We start from the raw sequence: 18,338 nt of genomic DNA, 5'->3' as shown, positions 1-18,338 counted from the left end.
AAATGAGTTCAAGTAATTATTGAGTAGTGAGTATATATTAGGGTTCGGGGTAAGATAGTAAATTTAAAAAATATTTAGGTAATTATCGAGTTTGGGTATTCTATTTTTTTATCGAATTTGGGTTGAGATATCTCAAAATTAACAAATATCTTACCCATTGTCATCCCTATTTACAACTAAACTTTCAAAAACGTAATTGAAAAGCATGAGGATAAAAAAATCATTGCAGTTTCCATCTTAGAAAATTGTCAAAGTTCCATTTCCTCTTTAATAAAATCTTTTTGTGATAGTAATAATTCATAAATATTTTTGATTCATTGACCTTTTCAACAATTCCCTCAAGAAAAAGTTAGCCGATTTCTAAATGTAGCGTTCAAGAGATTCGCAGCCTTTTGTCTCCGTACCACATGTTTTGCACATGACAACATTTCGATATCTCACAACCTAACTATAAAGAGTCCTGATTTGTTTTATTTTTTTTCATAAAAATTATATATTTATTGGCCCATTCCCAGGTGGTCCTAGTTCCATAATTTCAAATGGAAATGAGCCTTATCTGTTTGGTAATAATGGAAACCCTACCACGTGCTTTTTTCATCTAATGTCAAAATAGCTGTCTTTCCACTACGTATAACAGTCGAAAAGGTCAAATGTGGTTTTATAGCACATGCTTCTCGGATTTTTGTTTGATTGAAATTGAATGGTCGATAGAGGTCAACAACCAGGGAAATAATAAAAAATTTTATGCATCAAAATTGAGAATTTCAAATTAATGAATTAATAGATATCTCAGCAGGAATTTATGATTCTTACAAGTTGCAAATAAGTTTTGTATTGGATTAATCCTATCTTATTACTAGGAATTTTCAAATAAAAAATTAATTTTTCCTTATATAGTTTAATATCTAATTAACGATATGATTGACAAGTAATTATCATATTCTTTTATGAATGATGTGGTAATGATTCTATCACTACGTTGTTTAAAATTTACTTATACATTATGTTTTGTTGGTATTTTTATTGTTTTAAAAAAATAATAAAATATATGAATCAAACAAAACTTAATTAATTTATAAGATAAAGATGTTTTAATAAAATATCCCTTCTAAACGAGGTTTCGAGTTTAAAATATATGTTCTAATAAGATTATATAATGATTTGAAAATGAAATATCAGTAGAGCATAGGTCGTCTTCTTCGAGGCTTGCAGATAGGATTGTTGCGTCCAGCATCGATCGTCCCACGGCAGCCGGTGCACTCTTTTTATCACATATTTGTCTATTACTTAAAATATAGAAAGATTTCCGAATTCTCGCTCCAAGTTAGCCGCTGATCAGATAGTTTTTCACAAAAAAAAAAAAAAAAGAAAGAAGAAGAAAACAAAAACTAGTTATGGAACGTGGCTAATAGGCAATGACCTCTTAAAGATTCTGTTGGCTTTGCTTTGGAAAATGCCCTTTCGGTGCAATAATTGCCAAGATACGCCTGGCTTTTATCGCCAGTGATGGGATACCTTATCGGCAATAATTTCTTTCTAAATTTCTCATTATTAATCTAAAATTTATTCAATAATTATCCTTAATTTTTTTAACGAAATTACAAAGGAAACTAACGAAGATACGAAAATGGCCGATTTTGATTAGAGATGGTAAAAAAAAAAAAACACTTATTCTCGACGAATTTCATTAAGTTATGAAAGAACGAATTATTTGTTTGAAAAAAAAGGATCAAAATGAATTGAGTCAACTCGGGGTAGGTTTAGGATGTCCCGCTTTGCATGGCCCTTCTTGAATATATACAAAAATAATATATTTTATTACTTATTTAATTTTATATTCATATATGTCTTATTTAATATGTTAATCAAGAGATTAATTTTATAATATCGTACACATTTTATGAAATTAAAATGTAATTTATATTAAAAATAATTATTCTCATGAAATTGAAATGAGTTTCAAATTGAATTAAATATAAATATATATTTCAGATCAAGTCGGTTCTTGAAGATGATACTCGATAGATATCAATTGGCGACAGATAGTGTTAAAGAGTTGAGTAGCGGTTGGGTCGAGAAAAAAACCTTGGTTGCCTCCCTAGTCTCGATATTGTTTGATCTGCATTCCCTAGTCGGGTTTGGAAATGCATGAATACCTCCTATTAATATATGGAGTTGGCTTGGTCTGAAAGTTGTAGGTAGAAAACTTGCTTTGCATGGGATTGTTTAGATCAAAGTCATCGTCGGTGATTCAAAGGGTGAAGAAAAAGGACAGACTAACGCTATACTACTTTTTCTGGATTAGGTATTATCGCCGACTATCTAGTACGGTATCTTGGGGCTGGGGACCATGGAGGATGCTTCTTAATTAGTGCACGAGCAGAGTCGGCTCTTGGGTGAAGCCACCCAAACAAGTGCTTTAGGTCATCAATTTGGAGAAGTCTTAATTTTAAAAAAATTTTATAATTTTATAATAATTATAATATAATTAATTATATTAAAAATATATAAAAATTAAAAATAATTAATAAAATTATTTATTGTTTTACTTTTTTAATTATGTGCTAAATAAATCTCAATTTTCTATTACTTCTTTTTTTTTAGAATGCTATTAATTCTTAACTATATTATCTTATTTTCAATAAACTAATAGTCATATATATTTAATCATCTCCAACAACTTATTTTTTTCTCACTTATTTCTCTTATTTTCAATAACTCATTTAATGATTTTCAACAATTATTTTTTTATATATATAAAACTAATTATTTTTTTCAATATATAATTTTTGTTTTTAAATTTTTATTTTCTCATTTGCTCTTTCTTTTTTTAACTTCAATTTTTTTAAAAAAAATATACAAGAAGTCTATTCTTTTATTATCTTCAAAAAATCATGAGCCTCATTTGTAATTTGTAATAAACATTTAACAATTAAGTACTATTATTTTAATCTTTATATATTTTTTTCTTTANATTTTTATTATATTATTATATTATTTTTATTTTATATGATAGTTGATTTATTGAATTAAAAATTTTGATTATTGATTTTATATTAACATTATAATAAAATAATATAAAATAATTAAATATTTTTATACTTCATGTCAAATCGAAAATATGAATCTGGTTATTCAAGTAATTTTTTCACTTCAAAGTAGATTTGAACAAATTAAGATATATGAAAATATTTTTAATTTTTTATTTAGAGGTAAAAAGTTAAATTCATTATATGATAATAGTTTAAAAAAATATTATCTTAATCTTGAATGTTTTTTAAAATATAACAACTATTCTGATATTGATGGTTTAGATTTATTTTTAAAATTAAAAATTAAAAAATTATATATAAAAAAACAATCTAATTGATATATTTAATTATATAAAAATACTCAATTCTTTTTCAAATACATGTATTGCTTTTAAATCATATAAAAATACTCCAATTTCATGCGGAGTTGGCTTGGTCTGAAAGTTGTAGGTAGAAAACTTGCTTCGCATGGGATTGTTTAGATCAAAGTCATCGTCGGTGATTCAAAGGGCGAAGAAAAAGGACAGACAAACGCCATACTACTGTTACTGGATTAGGCATTGTCGCTGACAATCTGGTCCGGTATCTTGGGGCTGGGGACCGTGGAGGACGCTTCTTAATTAGTGCACGCGGCTGCAAGCCTACAACCGTCATTACTGACCATATATGAACATATTTATGGTGCAACATGCCGTGTTGGGACCAAAGAGCAATCTTTTTTGCTCGAATTGGCCCCTCACAATGATATTAGTCGTGCAATTCTGCAGTAAACAATGTAAAACCAATGTAGTCAATAGGTCTAGAGTTCATGTCTAATTCTGCAGTAAACAATGTAAAACCATAACATAATTTCCCTTTTCAAATTCCGGTGAATCTAATCAAAATCATCGCATAAAATAACTAAGATATATTTACAGGAGTTCATGTCCTTTTTTTTTTTGTTATTTCTTCTTTTACTATGTACTAATCTGGTGACAATTGGTTCTATTATTAATTAGGTACTGGAAAGAAAAGCTATCTTGACTCAATGTTCAACATGAATTATGCATATACTACAACTGACCAAACCGTCCATCTTACGCTTTTTACTTTCTTAATCATACTAGATATATTAAATAATATTTTTGAGTTTCAAATATCACTCTCAACTTTATAGTCATGGAGCTTCTTTTAAATTGATATTATATCTGAGTTTTATAGTGGTAAAAATTAAAATTTATAGAATTTTAATTAAGTGTTAGTATATATGTAATTAAAACCAATCTCTATACTTAACTTAAATTAGAATAAATTCATATATAAAAGGAAAGATTTTAAATTCATGGCCAAAATGGAGAAATTAAAAAAAAAAGATTGGGTTAGAGAGAGTTATACCTCTTCATCTAACCGATTTTCGTACATATTAAATAAGTAAGAGAAAGAGATGATGTTGGCCTTTTATTTTATATCTACTTTATGATATCTTGAGCACATGATAATTGACTATGATAGAGCTAATAGTTATTTTTTACATATTTGTCAAAATTATTAGATTTGAACTATGCAAAAGAAGATAATTATTTTTTATTTCATAAATTTTAATTTATTTTTTCATAATTTAAATATTGACGTGTCTCTTTTCCCTATTGAATGGAAATATGGCAACGGATATCATTTGAAGTGTTAGTTTCCAGTTAAGTGAGGCTATTATCGAGTTAAACAAACAGGAATTAAGAAAAAATTCTCTTTTTTTTTTTAAAAATCCCTTCTTGTTCTTAATAAGTTATACAAAAATAACGAAAATGCTGCATTTGAATTGTGATGGGTGAGAGACCATTGGACCACGATGCAAGAGCCCATAGAAAACGCCCTTGAATAACAATGACATGTCAGATTTTGGCAAGAAGTTGGGTTTTGATGGGTCCAGAGTCTACAGACCAGAGTCCAGTGTTGTTTTAGAGCTAAAATAAATAAATAAATCATGAATCATCTAGATTAGCCTCCCTCCAGTTTTTGAAATCATGACAAATTAGGACCGGATCGAGTGGGCTAGTAGTCCAACGGACTCTACCGGTTAATTCTCACTTTTGAAATTTTCAAAATTAAAATAAAGAAAAAAATCAATTATGATGGAAATAATTTTTTTGTTTAAAGAGTATGATTCAAAATTTTTTTTCAATTAAAAAAAAAAAAAGACGATGGAGAAAGCTAGTTAGTGTCTAGAATCAAAAACTCACTTTGAGTAGGGATGATGGGAGTCCAGGGAAGGAGAAAAGGTTGCAAAATCATGAGCTAAAAAACATACTAGTATTAATAAAAGAATACTTGTCTCAAACGATTGAATAGCATCTCACTATAAATGTCAAATTAACAAATTTGGCAGCCCTACTAAAATAGAAATGATTAAGCTAGTTTATCATGATTCCAAGTAACCAAGAGCCCTTTACAGATAGATATTAAGATATTTATTGGACAAGCGGAACTACATCTACCATTCCAAACAATTCCAATACCAAGATCTTTGAAATGCAAAGACATTTGCTTTGCTTCTTGCAAGTTTCAAAGGAGAAACGTCAGAAGGATATTAAGTTTTTGACCATTGCATTCTCCAAACAAGTTACAGTTACAAGAACGTTTTTTACTTAAAATAAAAAAAATAAGTAACATATATTACATTATTAGGCAACTGTCTTTAAATTAAAATTAAAATATAACAATTAATTAAAAAATATTTATTTATTTTAAAATTTTAAAATAGTTATTCACTCCTTTTGATCCTTTTTGCATTCTGGTTCAAGAGACCCAACCTCACGTAACATTTTAATTTCTTTCCCATTTCTTCCTTAGTTTTTGTCCTTCCTTCTCCACTCTGCTGCTGCCCCCAAAATTTCCAAATCGTGGTCTACTCTCTTTTCTCTCCCCTTTATTATGTCACTCTCGTACATGTTCTCTCCCCAATCCCTCTCTTCTCTTTATTTTTTGGATTGGAAACTCATTTTCCTTTGATCAAAAACCCCATCTCCCTTTTCCTCCCTCCTTTTTTCTCTAGCTAAAACGGCATCACTTTTAGCCCTCAGTTGCAAAAGAAAAATAAGAAAAAAATTGTCACGCCGGTATGTAAACAACTCATTACGTATCGATGAAAAGAAGAATCTGTCAAGGATCTTGCTAGAGATGGTCTTGCAATAATTGCTTCAGAAAACATTCTTATTCAATGGATTGAAACTCGCCATATTTATTACAAAATTAACAATCATATTTTGATGCTCTTTATGAAAAGCTATACCAGTTTTTAAATACTTGCACCGAACATTGGTGGGACAATAATTGTGCCCGTTTCCATGATCCCCTTGAATTCCTGTGTAAATTTCGGAGTCACATTGAGACAGACCTGCAAAGCTGACGGAATTGTGTTCAACATCGAATCCTTGCCGGCCAACTCCCCAATGACAGGCCTGAGATCATGTTAAAAACACATGTTAAGAATTACTAGTAGGAGTTAATATTGTCAGATAGGTTTGAGAATTTGAAAGAAAGCTATGGTTTACAGTGCAGATGTCATGACAGAGAAGCACTCCATTCCTTCTCTGTCGGCCAATAAGCTGACCATGAAAAATCTCGGCACAACAAACAACTGACCAGTCTTGACTTTGGTGTCCAAGACAAGCTTACGTGTAATCTGAATTTTGATAGAAAATTAGTAGAAGAAGAATAGAGAAGAAAGTAAGGCTTAAGGCGTGTTGTAACATACTTTTAATAGTTGTGTTTATTGTAAATATTTATTATTTATTTATTTTTATTTTATTATTTTTTAAGAGTTATATTTATTCTTAAACAGTCACACCTGAATATTTATCTTCCAACAAATATTACAAACTATTCAACAATCCCCCATTAGTTTGTAATATTAATAGTATTATGCATAATAGAAAGTATCTTAAAGATTTGAACTTTTAATTAGTGTAGAAATTTTAAAGTTAAGACGAAGTTATTGATATCACAAGGATTGAACCTCAACTCCTTATGTCATAACCGAAAATATCACACACATAGTATAGTTATTATTTTTTTTAAGATTCTGCCAACTGCTTTAGCACTTATATGGCCTTGTGCTAATATTGGTTTCATGAATATTTACAAAAATAAACCCTTTTAATTCTTGGTTAGAGCGACACCACTCCAATATTTATATAAGTGGAATTTGTATTTATGCCCCTGTTACTACAAGCATTTGATGTTTCCATTAAGAGCCTTTTGCTCATCCTTTTCTCATAACAATCGCACTAAATGTTCTAGAATTAGGCTATTTGAATATTCTAGAATGAAGCTATTTAATATAAAATTCAATGCATAATGATAGCATATAGTAACTTGTTATTACCCATTGAACTTTTATCGTTAGTTTTGCTAACTCAAAGTTGGGTTTCCATTACTAATGCTTTTAATTCAAGGGTTTTAGCCCCATTCCACTAAAAGTTGACTTTATAGCCTCTCTTGGCAAAGCTTTGGTAAGTGGATCAACCAAATTCTTGCAAGATTTAACATAAACGATTGTTATAATGCCATTTGAGATTAATTCTCTTATATAGGCATGTCGCAGACTTATGTGTCTAGACTTTCCATTATAAATCTTATTATGGGCTACACACATTGTAGCCTCACTGTCACAATATATGGAAATGGCTGGCATTGGTTGTGGCCACAACTTTATATCTAATAATAAATTTCTCAACCATTCTGCTTCTTTTCCAGCAGCTGCTAACGCTAAAAATTTCGATTCCATTGTGGAATGCGTAATACAAGTCTGCTTCTTAGATGTCCAACTAATGGCACCACCTTCTAAAGTAAAAATCTATCCTGATGTGGATTTATTGTCATTAATACTAGTTATCCAACTAGGATCAGAAAATCCTTCAAAATACTAGGAAAACCATTGTAACAAATTTTCAAATTTTTTGTTTTCTTTAAATATCCAAGTACTCTAGTAATAGCCTTCCAATGATCCTTGCTAGGTTTACTTGTAAACCTTGAAAGTTTGCAAACAGCAAAGGCTATATCTGGTTTGGTATAATGCGCAACATACATAATGCTGCCTATGACACTAGCATCTTCTAATTGTGCCATAACTCTTTCACAATTCTTAGTCAATTTTATACTCGAATCATAAGGAGTATTAAACTCTTTGATTTCCAAATGACTATATTTATGAATAATTTTCTCTATGTAATGTGATTGATTTAATGAAATCACATTTTGATCTCTTTTGACCTTAATTCCCAAAATTGTGTCAACTTCATTGAGATCTTTCATTTTGAAAACTGAAGTCAAATATTTCTTGGTTTCAACAATTCCAAGCATATTTGTACTAAAGATCAACAAATCATCTACATAAAGACATATGATTACACCATAGCTTTTTGTAAATTTAGAGTAAATGCATTTATCTGCATTATTATGTACAAATCCATTTGAAAGTATAGGACTATCAAACTTTTCATGCCATTGCTTTGGAGCTTGTTTTAATCCATAAAGAGATTTGATTAGTCTACAAACCTTCCTTTCATTTTCAGGAAGTATAAAACCTTCAAGTTGCTCCATATATATTTCTTCATTAAGATCTCCATTTAAGAAGGCAGTTTTAACATTCATTTGATGTACATGTAATTTATGAATGGAAGCCAAAGCCAAAAGTGTTCTTATGGATGTTATTCTTGCTACCAAGGCATAAGTATCAAAATAATCTATGCCTTCTTTTTACGTGAAACCTTTGGCAACTAGTCTAGCTTTAAAGGTTTGCACTGAACCATCTGTGTTATATTTTCTTCTAAATACCCATTTACAACCTATGGGTTTTGATCCAGGAGAAAGATCAACCAAAACCCATGTTTTGTTTGATAAGATTGAATCCATTTCATCATTTATTGCTTCTTTCCAAAAAGCTACATCCCTTGAAGACATAGCTTCTTTAAATGTTTTTGGATCATCTTCAACGTTTAACAAAATAGGATCTTTTTACACACTTTGGTTCTATTTCCTTCCACAAGGAATGCTAATGCTTGTGAGTCAACAAAATCTGGATCTAAGTGCTTTCTTTTTATGGCTCTTTGACTTCTTTTCAGCTCAATTTGAGTATCAGCCCTTTTTCTTTTACTGGATGTATTATGAGAAGTCATATTACTTTGGTCACAACTTGGAATTAAGACATTTTGTTCACAATCTTTATTATTAAAGTTATACATAAATTTATTTTCAACAAATTCAACATGTATAGACTCTACAATAATATTTGATTGTAAATCTAAAATTCTATATGCCTTAGAATGTTGGGCATAGCCAACAAAAATGCCTTTTATTGCTCTGGGTCCAAGCTTTGTTCTTTGTGGTTCAGGAACTTTATAAAAACCCAAGCACCCCACACTTTAAGATATTCCAAGTTTGGTTATCTTTCATTCCAAAGTTCATAAGGTGAGACCTTAATACTTTTAGCAGGAACTTTATTCAGTATATGACATGTTGTTAATAAGGCTTCACCCTATAAATCGTGTGATAGATGTGCATTTAATAACATAGCATTTGTCATATCAACCAAAGTTTTATTTTTCCTTTCAGCTAATCCATTTTGTTGTGGTGAATAAGGAGCACTTTTTTGATGTATCAAACCATTTTCTTCACAAAAATTATCAAATTCTATAGGAAAATATTCTCCTCCTCTAACACTTCTTAGAATTTTGATTTTTCTACCTTTTTGGTTTTCCACAACAGATTTATATTCTTTAAATTTCTGAAAAGTTTCATCTTTTGTTTTAATTAAATAGACATAAGTGAACTTAGAATAATCATCTATGAAAGTTATAAAATATCTTTTTCCTCCTCTAGTTAACTTTTCATTTAATTCACATATATCAGAATGCACAATATCTAATAATTGTGAGTTTCTTTTTACACTACGAAAAGGTTTCTTTGTCATTTTTGCTTGTATACATATTTCACATTTTTCTAAATGCTAATGTTTGCATGCAATATAACCATATTTAGACATAAATTTCATGAAACCAAAATTTAAGTGTCCTAATCTAACATGCCATAATAAAGAATTAGACTCAACAATGTAAGCAGAAATTATATTTATTTCATCAATACTGAACTTGTACATGCCATTACAAAAGTATCATTTTCCTACAAATAGGCCACCATTTGATACTATTACATTATCAGATTCGATTACAATTTTAAAACCTTTTTTTGCAAGCAAACTAGCAGAAACTAAATTCTTTCGAATTTCAGAAACATGTAATACATTGAGTAACGTAAGCTTTTGTCCAGAAGTGAAGTTCAACTCAACAGTCCCTTTTCCTTCAATTTTGGTTGTAACATGATTTCCCATCAAAACATTTTCTGATTTATTAATTTTCATGTATGTCTTGAACAAGTTTTTGTCATTGCATACATGAATTGTAGCACTAGAATCTAGCCACCAATCTTTACTTTTATTGGAATCAACAACCATGTTCAATTCTGTTACCATTCCAATATTCATTGTAGAAACCATGGCAACCAATTCATTGACAGCCTCTTCTATTATGTTTGCTTTTTCAGGATTTATAGAACCAAAATTCTTTCCTACCTTCCTTGATCTGCATTCACTAATCATATGGCCTTTCTTTCCACAATGGAAACATTTTATATTTTTCTTATCTTTTTTCTTAAAGGTCTGTCTTGAAACTTTCAATGCAGATGACTTGAATTTCATAGAATTCTTTCCAAAATTTTTAGAATTCTGACTCACAAGATTTACCTTCGAATCAGAGGGCTGAAATAATGTATCACAAGCACGTGTTTCACATTCTATTTGCATCTGAGTCATGAATTGTTCTATTGATAGAGACTCCATAGAATGCAGAACCTTTTTTCTATAGTTATTCCAAGATTGAGGCAGTTTAGAAAGAATTGTACCTATTTGTAGCGCATCAGAAACCTTAACCTCAAGGTCTTTTAGTTTTGAAACTAAAACTTGTAAATTATGTACTTGATCCATGATAGGCAGATTGTCACTTATCTTAAACTCAAAATATTTTAAAGATAAAAATTTGTCAGTACCTCTTTTTTCGTTTTATAGGTAGTTTCCAAGGCTTCCCAAATTTCTTTTGGAGTTTTCAGATTTGAGTAGAGATCATATAGACGATCTGTCAAAGTGTTTAGAATGTGTCCACGACATATCAATTCATCTTTTTCACGTTTTTTTCTCTATGCCTTTTGTGCATCAGAGTCTTCAACAGTCGGTTTTGGAAGTGCAGTAAGAGTTGGATCGAAAACATAATAAACCTTTAAGGCTGTGAGCAAAAACACCATCTTATCTCTCCAACAGGTGAAATTGGTTCCATCAAACCAATCAAGTTTGATGAATTCTTGATTCATATGTTGAAATCTTGAATTTGAATTAGACTCCATTGAACACAACTCTTTAAAATTGATAGAAAATTAGTAGAAGAAGAAAAGAGAAGAAAGTAAGGCTTGAGGCCTGTAACACACTTTCAATAGTTGTGTTTATTGTAAATACTTATTATTTATTTTTTTATTTTATTATATTTTTAAAAGTTATATTTATTCTTAAATAATCACACCTGAATACTTATCTTCCAACAAATATTACAAACTATTCAACAAATTTTACCACTCCCATAGGAAACATAGAATACTTGTGCATCAGCAGTGTACATTGGTGAACGTGTGGCATTGGCTTTTAGTACCAAGAGATTGGCACTTAGCCCGACTTCCTCAAGCAGTGGAAAATCAGCCCTTGTCAATGTAGTAGATTTGCCTCCCTTTTTGACATCAACATCAGGCGATGCACTCTCCAGGTTTTTAGTCCATGTGTTGAAACTGTCCTAGTTAGGCTCAAGAATGATTTTTGCTTCTTCTTGGCTGAGCTTGATAAGCAAAACACCCTTTTGGCTATTGGCAAGTTTTTGTGCTTTTTTCTACATCTATGGTAGGTTCTAGCAATGACCTCAAGTGAGAAAGCTGACAAGTGACCGATAGCTCCGGTTAACAAGAAGTAGGAGATTGCACAGGGAAGACAGGCCTTGGACGCTTCACCCGGGAATAGCATAACCAAATCGAAACGTCCATGATTGTACCACCATGAGACTGATCCAAGGGGAATCGGTATAATATCTCCTTTCTTGAGGCCTATGAAAGTCATTTTACCCTTTTTGTTGGGTATTGTCAATCCAACTCCACAATCACCAACGAAAATGAATTAGAATTGCATTAACAGTTGTAAGACCTATGTTTGAAGTATATATAGAGAGAGATTAAAGGGGAGATAAGAAAAGAGGTCAATCAAGGAGATCTAAAATTAAATGATAAATAAAATTATTTGAAATTTCTCTTTATAGCAACTTTATATTCACATTTGTTTTAATCTGTCTATATAAAACTTTGCATGTCGATATAGCAAATTCAATAATATTTTTTCCCTCAGGGCATGCTTGGTTGTGGGGAATGGAATAGTCATTCTTCCCTTATTCTTGTTTTTGATATAAAGTTGCATTTGATTCAATGGAATGACTATTTTTCAGAATAACCATTCCAAGAAAAGCCTGAATAGCCATTACCAAGGCCCCCTTGGTAATAGCTATTCCAAATTATTGGGAATAAGAAAAGAAGTTGATTAGACAAATATACTTTTTTACAATTTAAAAAATTACCTTATAAAAAAATACTAAATTTATTTTTTTTCTCTCTCTTCCTCACTCCTTCTCTCTCTAAAGCACAAAAGACAAAATTTTTTACTTCATTTTCAAAAAAAATAAAATGAAAATATTTAAATATATTTAATATATTGATATTATTTCACTATAATAAATATTATAAAGCATATTACTTAATATTATTATTTGAATATAATAAATGTAATAANGAAAATATTTAAATATTATAAAGCATATTACTTAATATTATTATTTGAATATAATAAATGTAATAAAGAATATTAGTTAGTATTATTTAAATTTAATGAAAAATATATTTTTCTTTTAATATTAAATATTATTTAATTATAATAAAAGGTTTAATTATCTTCTAATACAAAATATTATTAAATTATAATAAAACTATGTTTATATATTGGTGAAAATATTATTTAATTATAGTAAAGTTATTTTGATTTTATTATTTAGAATATTTTTATCTTTTAACAAAATAAATTTTTTAATTTTAATAAAGAGTATTTTTTTCTCATCATAGTTTTTTTATTTTTTAATTAAAAAATTTTTAAATTTTAATAAAAAGTATTTTCATCATTTACCTATTATTCCTTAATTATCCTTAAAATTATTCCTGTCAACCAAATAATGGAATAAGTAATAATAGTAATTTCTATCTTATTCCATTTTCATGAACCAATTTACATAATAACTATTCTTTCTCTATTATATTCTCTTGAAATGATTATTCTATTCTCATTCTATCCATTTCAGTGAACCAAACATACTATAAAAGATGAATGCTTGTCTTTTATTTGATATCTACGTTAGGATGCCCTTGAGCAAATGATATTTTATTTTATCGCGACAGTGTCGTATATATTTGAACAAAATGTTGGGTTTTGGTGGGTCCAGCCTCTAGAGACCAAGTCCAGTGGTCTTTTGGAGCTAAAATAAATAACAAAATCATCGACCGAAGGCTGTGGATCTCAGCTAGATTGGTCTTCCTCAGGGTTTTTGGGAAATCAGACCAATTAAGATCCGTTCGGAGTGGGCTATTATTTCTAGACTTGAGGCCCAAACCTGCTGACCATAACTCACTATTGGAATTTTCAAAGAGAAGAATCAATAACGATGGAAATGAAAGAGGAACGATAAACAGTGTCTAGAATCAAAAACTCACTTTGAGTTGGGATCATGGGAGTCCGAGGAAGAAGAAAGGTTGCGAAATCATGGAATAAATCTCAGAACAAAAAAAATATTAGCATTAATAAAAGACTACTTGTCTCAAACGATTGAATAACATCTCACTATAATGTCAAATTAACAAATTTGGCAGCCCTACTAAAATAGAAATGATTTAAGCTAGTTTATCATGATTCCAAGTAACCAAGAGACCTCTACAGATGGATATATAATACAAGGGGAACTACATCTACAATTCCAAACAATTCCAATACCGAGATCTTTGAAATGCAAAGACATTAGCTTTGCTTCTTGCAAGCTTCAATGGAAAACAATATAAGTTATTGACCTTTGCATTCTCGAAACAAGCTAAAGTCTATCCTGTTTTCAACAACCAATTCCATTCCAAGTCACTTGCCATTGATCCTCTCCACAACAGTTATGAGTCCCTGAGTACCAAGCTTCCCATCCCCATTAGCCACCATTGCTGAAAACATCTGTTTACCCAGAGCAGCGCCAGGCAAAACCACCACTTTCCCATCATCATCTTCCTTCACAACATCCACTCCCAACCCCATATCCTTCACCATATACTCTGCAAACCCACCTGGCTTAAAGTCTCTCCTAATCATTCTCCCTCCAAATAACTCCATTGCCATTGACGCTGCGCCTCCTCCCCTAACCGCCTCCATATACTTCCTCAAATCCAACCCAGCTTTCTCCGCAAAAACAAACCCTTCACTTAACCCCATCAAATTAGCCCCCACCATTATTTGGTTCCCAATCTTACAACTCTGCCCGCATCCTGCTTCCCCCATATAAGTAACCCTTCCCATCAAATCAAACAAGGGTTTTAGCCACTCAACCACCGAACTTTCCCCACCAGCAAAAATAGCCAATTTCCCTTCTCTAGCTCCGATGTCACCCCCGGAGACCGGAGCATCAATCGACCAGCAACCCTTTTTACGAGCTGAAGCGTAGATCTCACGTGCCAGTGATGGGCTGCTGGTGGTGTGGTCTACAAGGACGGCTCCAGGATTAAGGGTTGAAAGAACACCGTTGGTTTCTAAGACGATTTGCTTGACATCTTGTGGGTTGCCAACCATGGTGAAAACGACGTTGCATCGACGGGCGAGTTCTTGTGGGGAATCGGTGATATGGGCACCTTGGGATTGGAGAGACGAAGCTTTTGATGGGGTGCGAGCGTAGATGGTGAGCGAATAGCCGGCGGAGAGGAGGTGAGAAGCCATGGCTGCACCCATTATGCCTATCCCGATCCAGCCGACGCGGGTTTCGGCGGGGGAGATGGGTTTTGGATAGGGAGTTTCCATGGAAATTGGCGAGAGATGGAGCAGGTTGTTGTATATGTGAAAAGAGGTAGTAACTGATTGACTGATGATCGTAGCCGAGGAACGAAATTTAGGAGATTTTTAGCTTGGTAGTTCCAGTACTGGCTCGCACGTGCACAGTAGTTGCACGTTTCAATTGGAAAAAATGGTAACACTGGCAAAATGGCGTCATTTATCAAATAATCCTCTATGTGCCTTATGTCAGCGGGAGGAAGAGTCTGTGATGCATTTATTGCGTCATTGTCTATTTACTAATGCTATTTGGCTACGCTTATTACCTCAAGGGCTTCATGGCTTCTTTTATGAATCGAGAATAGCTGATGGCTTCGCTTTCAATCTCTCTCGGTATAAACTAGTGATTAACGATGTCCCCTGGGTAATTATCTTTGTTATTACTTACTGGCACATATGAAAATGGAGGAATATTTTTGTTTTTGAAGGTAAGTGGATCTCAATGAGAGATGACTGAATGCAACCCTAAGCTTTGTGTCATCCGTAAACAATTCTTGTTACATATATGGGAATTTTGGAGTAAATGCAAGTAGAAAAGAAAAGGTTCTGGTAGGATGGACGGCTCCTCCACTTGGCTGCTTAGCATTGAACTCGGATGTCTCGTTTAGAAGGTCAACGGGTTATTTACCACAGGTGTGGTGATTTGGGATTCTAATGAGGAATGGCTTCGATGATTTTACCATTAAACTTCGAAGATACACGGCATATTGAGCTGAATTATGGGTTGTCTACAAAGGACTTTATTTAGCTTGAGAACTAAGCTTTCAAAAAATTGATTTTCAAGTCGATAATAAGTTAGTCGTGCACGCCATTACTTATTGTCATCCTTGCTCTAATTTGGATCTAATTCAAGCCATTCATCTATTTTTTTGAAGGTATTAAAAAGTTAATACATGACACATTTTCAAATAGGCTAATATGATAGTCGATTGGATGACAAATAAAGATTTTGTCGTAAACAATGACTATGTCTTTTATAATGTTCTTTCAATAGATACTAAGAAGCTATTATTGAATTAAATATTAAAGATTTATTTTTCTTGTCTAATTAAAATTTAATAAATATTTTTTTCCTTAAAAGAAACTACCTTTTTTTATATCATGTACTCAAATAATCGCAATACATTGCAATACATTCAAAGGGAAAAATTAAAAAAAAAAGCAAATAAATAAATAAACTAAAAATTAAATAAAATCCATATATCATAAAATTTGAACATGGGGTCTTAAAAATAAAGATCCCAAGCTACAGCAAAACGAGCATCCTACTTTTGCAATTATTTGTTAATCTTTAGAAAAAGAAACCTGTAAATCTGGTGTCATACAGGTGCTTAGTTTTCTTAAGTTTATTCAATTAGAGGTAGGAATTCATTTGTCTTTCTTTTGTCACTAGTATTTCATTGGTGATGTTATCCAATATTCAATGGTTCAGATTTTCTGTGTCACGCAAGGTGAATAAAGAACTCCTACTAGTAATATATCCATTCCTCTTTTTCCTGGTGCGCAGAATCCCGAGACAGGCTGTCATGTTTCCGAAAGTGTTTCTTCTCAGATCTCAACTCAGTTCCTACTGTTGACCACCGGAAACTTGATCTACATCCAAAGCCTTCAAACTCCTAACAGTTAACAGTTGCTTGTACTTCAGCAATCTTCATGGAAACTCCTTATAGACAACCAATCTCTCCAACCCAGACACGCCTTGGTTGGATTGGAACTGGCATCATGGGCGCTCCCATGGCCTCTCGGCTTATCTCTGCGGGCTACTCTGTGATCATCTACACTCGCACTCAATCGAAAGCCCTTTCACTCCAATCCCTAGGTGCCCGTATTGTCAATTCTCCCCGAGAAGTTGCTCAACATTCGGACGTTGTTTTCACCATGGTTGGTAACTCCAAAGATGTTCGATCAGTTGTCCTTGAGTCCAATGGCATTCTGTCAGGTTTAAATCCTGGAGGTGTCATTGTTGACATGACAAGCAGCCATCCTGCTCTTGCGCGTGTAATTTTCTCTGCTGCACGTGCAAAAGGTTGTTGGTCAGTTGATGCGCCCGTATCCGGGGCTGACGCTGGTGCAAGGGAAGGGACACTAGCAATATTTGCTGGTGGTGATCCTGATATTGTGTCATGGTTAAAACCACTGTTTGATATCATGGGAAGAGTTACGTATATGGGTGAGGCAGGGTGCGGGCAGAGTTGCAAGCTAGCGAATCAGATTACAGGTAGTGCTGTTTTGGTGGGGTTGAGTGAAGGGTTAGTGTTTGCCGAGCGAGCCGGGTTGGATTTGAAGCAGTTTCTGGAGGCAGTGAGAGGAGGGGCAGCAGGATCAAAGCTGATGGAGTTGTTCGGGGAGAAGATGATTGAGAGAGACTTTAGGCCTGGTGGATTTGCTGAGTATTTAGTGAAGGATTTGGGGATGGCATTGGATATGTTAGAGGAGGGTACTGAAGATGAGAGAGTCACCGCCTTGCCTGGGGCGGCATTGACCAAGCAGTTGTTTGCTGGGATGGTGGCTAACGGAGACGCCAAGCTTGGGCTTCAAGGTCTAATAACTGTAATAGAGAGGATTAACGGCAAGTGAGGTGAGTCCTATGTCTTCATGGTTCCCCTTTATTTGCAGTTAAACAGCCAATTCGAAAAGGGAAGGGATGTTAATGAGTTTTATCGTTGCTCCATCCTAAACGTGTGGCCAGGACTAATGTAGTAATACTCCGGGGTCTCCCACTTTGTTTTTCTTTTCAGACTCCATGTGAATGTTGTATAAGAGTAACAATTTTGTTACTTGATTCTGATTGATCATGAATTGATGACCGCATGATTAGAGTGGCTTCAGGATTCGCCATTGCATCTCTTCACAGTTGTGCCATTCATGCATTTTTGTGATCTAGCTGCATCAAATACCATCCCCATTAGTTTGATCAAAACCCTCTCCATAAACAGCCAAAGAAATACCAAGACTAATAGAAACGCAAATTCAAGTAGCACAGAAACCATGTGCTAACTGATACCTCAGATTAAAAATCATGGCATTGGCCCTGCCCTGGTTGCCCTTTCACCAAGAGTAGTCTGTTTATAATG

General features: G+C 32.6%; 2 protein-coding genes across 2 annotated transcripts; one reads left to right on the top strand and one right to left on the bottom strand.

The window, feature by feature from the left end:
* Window positions 13,963–15,368, bottom strand: LOC18607803 (probable 3-hydroxyisobutyrate dehydrogenase-like 2, mitochondrial). Its single transcript, XM_018114511.1, has one exon. It carries the CDS (start codon window positions 15,232–15,234, stop codon window positions 14,314–14,316), a length of 921 nt encoding a protein of 306 aa, XP_017970000.1. The 5' UTR covers window positions 15,235–15,368; the 3' UTR covers window positions 13,963–14,313.
* LOC108660984 (probable 3-hydroxyisobutyrate dehydrogenase-like 3, mitochondrial) lies at window positions 16,654–18,092 on the top strand. Its single transcript, XM_018116412.1, has one exon. It carries the CDS (start codon window positions 16,918–16,920, stop codon window positions 17,839–17,841), a length of 924 nt encoding a protein of 307 aa, XP_017971901.1. The 5' UTR covers window positions 16,654–16,917; the 3' UTR covers window positions 17,842–18,092.

This window comes from Theobroma cacao, chromosome 2 (genome assembly GCF_000208745.1).
Source record: "Theobroma cacao cultivar B97-61/B2 chromosome 2, Criollo_cocoa_genome_V2, whole genome shotgun sequence".
Classification (NCBI taxonomy): domain Eukaryota; kingdom Viridiplantae; phylum Streptophyta; class Magnoliopsida; order Malvales; family Malvaceae; genus Theobroma; species Theobroma cacao.
Note: the sequence above shows the minus strand (reverse complement) of the source record. Positions and strands in the feature narration are given on the sequence as shown.

Coding starts and splice junctions, on each gene's coding strand:
- LOC108660984 (XM_018116412.1), top strand. CDS start 16,918: ATGGAAACTCCTTATAGACAACCAATCTCTCCAACCCAGACACGCCTT.
- LOC18607803 (XM_018114511.1), bottom strand. CDS start 15,234: ATGGAAACTCCCTATCCAAAACCCATCTCCCCCGCCGAAACCCGCGTC.